Source organism: Limulus polyphemus, unplaced genomic scaffold (genome assembly GCF_000517525.1).
Source record: "Limulus polyphemus unplaced genomic scaffold, Limulus_polyphemus-2.1.2 Scaffold634, whole genome shotgun sequence".
Lineage (NCBI taxonomy): Eukaryota > Metazoa > Arthropoda > Merostomata > Xiphosura > Limulidae > Limulus > Limulus polyphemus.
Genome location: NW_013666244.1, coordinates 426,585 through 432,767, shown reverse-complemented (window position 1 = coordinate 432,767; position 6,183 = coordinate 426,585). Strand labels below are relative to the sequence as shown.

General features: G+C 35.6%; 1 protein-coding gene across 1 annotated transcript in view; it reads left to right on the top strand.

The window, feature by feature from the left end:
• Positions 1-6,183, top strand: part of LOC111085810 (delta and Notch-like epidermal growth factor-related receptor) — a 55,734-nt gene that overhangs the window by 26,153 nt on the left and 23,398 nt on the right. Inside the window, exons 4-5 of the mRNA XM_022386111.1 lie at positions 4,859-5,058; positions 5,510-5,646. Coding sequence (XP_022241819.1) covers positions 4,859-5,058; positions 5,510-5,646 — 337 coding nt within the window. The remainder of the gene's footprint in view (positions 1-4,858; positions 5,059-5,509; positions 5,647-6,183) is intronic.

The following is a 6,183-nucleotide window of genomic DNA, read 5'->3' as shown; positions in this document are numbered from 1 at the left end:
TCAATACCCGTGGTGGGCAGAGCACAGATAGCTCATTGTGTAGCTTTGTGCTTAATTACAAATAAACAATAAACAATTATATTTAGTAAACATAATATACATCCTAAATTTGTTTTATCGCTGTATGTAGTAGCATTAATATGATTAATACTATTGCCTACTCCAATACATTCACAAACAGACACCGAATAGAATATTAACCTAAGAAATGAAATAAGCATATGTAATTCTAAAAATTGTTGAAGAAAATCTAACAGTACAAAAATACTTGTAAACGTAGTTACTTTTAATTCAGTTTTGATAAGTGTTTCCAAATGATCAGTTTCAAACTCTTCCGAAACAAGTTTTCCCTCAAACTTTCTTATATATTTTGGTAACAGTGTGATAGTTAAGCCTTTAACAAAAATCAATCACCTAACTAATTTGAGATCATCTTTCTCTCTCTTCATAAGGACGATGCAAAGAATGAGCCTGCGTAATTTTTCTAGACTTCTTGTCAGAAGTGTGTTGAAAAACTTGGACAAAGGATAAGGGACAGATTTATCTATCACGTGTCAAAGTGCCCTCTTTTATCTTTCAAACATACATCTTTAATCAAAATTTAATGGATAAATCATAAAATTCTAATGTAATTTTTCACTCATTGTTGTAGAAACAGTTTAGACCTACTTAGAAAAGTCGATTTGTCGAAGTCGACTTTAAATATTTCTTCTCCATCAATTCCGTAAGTGCATGGGCCGGGCGTGGCCCAGTAGTTAATATGCTTGGACTGTAAATCGGAGGGTTCAAGATTCACGTCATGCTACTGCACATTTTGGTGTCGTGAGTGTGTTATAAGAGTAACTGCCTAATCCCACTATTCAATCAAACAAACGTATTCCAAGAGTTTGGAGTGGGTGTTGTTGACTAGCTGTCTTCCTTTTAGCCTACTAGTTAAAACTTAGGGACGGCTATATGCTTTGTGTAGCTTTACGCGAAATTCTAAAATAAACAAACAAACAAACACACAAACCATAAGTGCATTCGTCCATTCTTTCTTGTCTCAATAACTGTATCCGTCTATTCTTCATCCTTTCTTGTCTCCATAACTGTATCCGTCCATTCTTCATCCTTTCTTGTTTCCATAACTGTATCCGTCCATTCTTCACCCTTTCTTGTTTCCATAACTGTATCCGTCCATTCTTCATTCTTTCTTGTCTCCATAACTGTATCCGTCATTTTTCATTCTTTCTTGTCTCCATAACTGTATCCGTCCATTCTTCATTCTTTCTTGTCTCCATAACTGTATCCGTCCATTCTCAATTGTCTCCATAAGAGTATCCGCTCATTCTTCATTCTTTCTTGTCTCCATAACTGTATCCGTCCATTCTTCATTCTTTCTTGTCTCCATAACTGTATCCGTCCATTCTCCATTCTTTCTTCTCTCTATAACTGTATCCGTCCATTCTTCATTCTTTCTTGTCTCCATAACTGTATCCGTCCATTCTCAATTCTTTCTTCTCTCCATAACTGTATCCATCCATTTTTCATTCTTTCTTCCTCATTTTCATAAGTGTATCCATTAGTTCTTCACTGGATGTATATGAACCCTTGATTTTTTTCCATTGTCAGACATTTTTACATTGCCATCTATTCTGTCCCCCTCCTCGTCTATTTATTCGTCTATGTTAACCTCCATTAATCTAATAATTCATATTTACATTTATGAATGTATCCGTCCATTTTCTTCTCATTAAAGAATCCGTCAATTCACCCTTAATTTCATAAACACGTAGGCTCATTCTGACATTTATGAATCTACCCATTCACCATATTATTTCAGAATTCGTAAATCCACTCCCCAGGTTCATGAATCCTCTTGACAAAAATGCGTTATTGTCGTTTCCAGAGGCGTCTGTTCTCAGGAACATGTATGACAAGTAGGTAAAGCTATTTTATTTGACGCTTCGAACGTCTTGCAGCTTTGATTTACATGTAGATAAAATATTAAAAGTATAATTTGTTACATCAATCAGAATTATGTTGGTTACGTGACCTTCGAAAATCTTGAAGAGTAAATTATCAATTTATATGTATATAAGATGAAAAAACATGTAAGCTGTATATATACTCGTATATATCAAGAAGTAATAACAGAAACAGTTTTATCCAATCAACTACCAAAAAAGATGATTTTGTGTAATTTACTGAATTATAAAGCGTGTCCCACCAGAACAGCACCAACTCTGGGTGTAAAACATATTTTGGTTTCTGTTTTCTTCTAAAACAGGTTGGCAACCATTCTTTCAGGTCTGTAGGTAATTATAAAGCGTGTCCCACCAGAACGGCACCAACTCTGGGTGTAAAACATATTTTGGTTTCTGTTTTCTTCTAAAACAGGTTGGCAACCATTCTTTCAGGTCTGTGGGTAATTACTCATTGAACTAGAAATTGGAAGTTTTTACAAAAGAATAAATTTTAATAGATGTGAAGGTCTTACGAAAGCGTAAATTTTAATTATAATGTTCAAACCGACAGAGAAAATGTGCCCATTCACCAAATTATATCAAAATTCTTATACCCACTTACATCCAGTTTCATGATTCTTCTTGGCAGCTCTTTATTTTTAAGGTCCAAAATGACAATGATATAAAAACTATTTACGATTTAAATTGGTCATTTTAAGTACCACGTCTACAAAATACAAACTAACGTGTCGAAACAAATATAGCAATACATAAAATATCTTCATAACAAGAAAATAAGCGGTCGGGCGTGGCCTAGTTGTTGACATGCTGAACTGAATTCAAGGTTAGAGCCGCAATATGCCGTTAAACGCTCTCCGCTCTTTCTTTCAGCTCTGTGAGGGTTTATAGCTGTTATAGTTAATCCCGCTAATTCGAAGCGGGGGGGGGGGGGTAGCCGTATAGGTGGCGAATGTTGCTGACTGTTTTTTCACCCTTTTGACCAGTGTGAAGTTAGGAATGCCTCTATCCTTGACCGTTTAGCTCACGTGGCACATAAAGTGCCCTCCAGGTTGAAAATGCTGTATTTGTATCATATCTACCGCTGTCCATAATGTTGACTCTACCATCCACATTAAAGAATTGATTGTCACTCTTATAACGCACTCACATTCTTTGGGGCGAAATTAGCAGTATGAGCACTCGTGGCTCTGGCTCTCTGATAGGTTAACACTTTTAGAAATATATTTATCTTTACAACACCGGCCCGGCATGGTCAGGTGGTTAGGGCGCTCGACTCGCAATCTGTGGGTCGCGGATTCGAATCCCCGTCACACCAAACATGCTCGCCCTTTCAGCCATGAGAGCATTATAATGTGACGGTCAATCCCACTATTCGTTGGTAAAAGTGTAACACAACAGTTGACGGTAAGTGGTGATGACTAGCTGCCTTCTCTCTAGTCTTACACTGCTAAATCAGGGACGGCTAGCGCAGATAGCCCTCGTGTAGCTTTGCGCGAAATCCGTAACAAACAAACAATCTTTACAACAATAATTAAAAAAATGAAACTTATCAACTCACCTGAAGTGATCGGCAACCATTCTTCATAACTGTATCCATATATATATATATATTTATTTATTTATATATGACTAAAACACACTATATTCTGCAGTGACTAAGAGGTTGATAAATGTGATTTTCAAAACATCTATTTTTATATAGAAACTAATTGCCTTTATAAAACAGACAGAAGGGTGGATAAAAATGTAACGAAACTCATTCATTCTATTGTTCACAGTTCGAACGCATATTATCAAATCGGTTGAAAATACATTCTGGCTTCATTATTATTAGAGATTTTGAACATATTTTTATTATATTAAACTAAACATCTGCTGATTGTTCACCTGCTATTTTGGATGCTCTGTTATTTATAGGTTGAAACTGTAACCGACAGGTAAGTATTAAGACCGTAACAGTAAGTTTGGAAAAAGAAAATTGATTAAGGAAAATGGCCCGCATGGCCAGGGCGCTCGACTCGCAATCTGCGGGTCGCGGGTTTGAATTCCCGTCACAACAAAACATGCTCCCCCTTTGAGCGTGTGGGCGTTATAATGTGACGGTCAATCCCACTACCAGTTGGTAGAAGAGTAGCCCAACAGTTGGCGGTGGGTGGTGATGACTCTAGTCTTCCCTCTAGTCTTACACTGCTAGATTAGGGACGGCTAGCGTAGATAGCCCTCGTGCAGCTTTGCTCGAAATCCCAACATAACATAGATTAAGGAAAAATAAGGTGAACAACAACAAATGAAAGACTCGAACAGTGTAAAATAAAGTACAAAAATAGTTATATCTTACATACGCTCAACATGCCGGTATCTTTCTATATTAGCATGTCGCCTTCATTATTAGAGATAAAACCTCCTGACAGTTTGTTTTTGAATTTTGCGCAAAGCTATATGAGGGCTATCTGCGCTAGCCGTCCATAATTTAACAATGAAAGTCTAGAGGGAAGGTAGCTAGTCATTACCACCCACCGCCAAGTTTTGGGCTACTCTTTTACCAACGAATAGTGGGATTGACCGTGACATTATAACGCCCCCCCCCCGGCTGAAAGGGCAAGCATGTCTGGTAACGAGATTCGAACTAGCGACTTGCAGATTGTGAGCCAAGCGCTGTAACAACCAGAACGTGACAGATAGAAAATGATTGATATTATATAATTGTACATTGAACAAAGTGGTTAAAGCTATTCTTTTACACAGTAAGCTTACTATTACTTTGTGTTGTTTAAATGTCGTTCACTTCAAGATATAATTTATAACAAATATATACCTTTGTAGAAAATGTTTTTCTCCTATTTTTTTTATTATTTGTACCATTATATAAATAATTTATTTTATTTATCTAGCATTCAGTTACTCGAAAATAATATTGGCCAAAACGCAAACGAAAGCATTCAGTACAGATTAATTAACACAACTAGAGACGGGAGTCTTGACTGTATGGAGATGACGTCATCACAAACTGTCGATGAATGGAGACCAGGATCGTACGAGAACTACACTGTCAAATTTGATCTTTTTATTCCCGGAATAACCTATCTAAAAAGTAGGTATCCAAAACATAAACTATGTGGGTTTCACCTAGTTTATATCTCTGTATGTCATTAGCTTCTAATTTTGTGGTAAACGCGTCTAATATTTCAATATCATGCTTAGTTTGCTTACCCTCATAAAACGAGTGAAGATATTTTGTTTTTCTAAATGGTAATATCTAACATAGTTATTATTCCCAGAAATTTAGTTTTCTCCACTTCAAGTATTCAGTATACCGCCGTAAACTGACAAACTATGAAACTAGAATGTACAAACACTTTTCAACGTGTTTACTTATTCAAAATTAGAGGTTTGAATATAGGTTTTCAGGAAAATAAAATACTTTAACAAACTTTAACTGTACTCAAACTCATTCCTTCAATCTATTCTTCCATAAAGTCATCACCTGTCATGTATGTCAAGATGATTCAGCTAAATAACAAGTTTAAATATCTATTTATCAGTCGGTCTAAAGTCGACGAATGTGCAGTGTGAGCTAGTGTGGGCTCTAAAAGTGACAACACGGTCACTAGAGTGCGTTTCATCACCTACAGAGAAAAAATGTTCTGGAAAAGGAATCTGTATTGCCGATTCAGAGAAGGTAAGACTAGTATTTTCGTAGAAGGCTGTATTTCTTTTATTGTAGGATTAACGTTAAAGTAAAATTACGTGAGTGAGAAAACAAAAGAGATTTTTGATGTGGTTATAAATGTAAAGTAGTAATGTTTTGTAGTAAACTTTGCTTATTAATCAACAGAAAAGTTTAATTTCTACAAGACGCTTAGATTAATGATATTTTTTCATACATACCTACTTTATGTATGTTGGTTTACCGTTATCTATTACCACTATATTTCTTTACCTTGCTATAATCCTCTGTTTACAACAGATTGCATCATTACTATACCTTACCCTAATGTATTCCAGTTACCTTCTATTCACAACTTATTAGTTTACTATTGGTTAACTTTCCCATATCCTTTCTTCAAAACATAGGCAGCAAAATTCCACGTGAACACCATTCGCACTTCTTCTTTTGTATAACTTTTTTCTTTAACTTATGAGGTGTGTAACGTATTTGTTGTTATATATTTATTTGAATATCACGTTTAGTTTAGTATTAAGTTTATATTTTAAA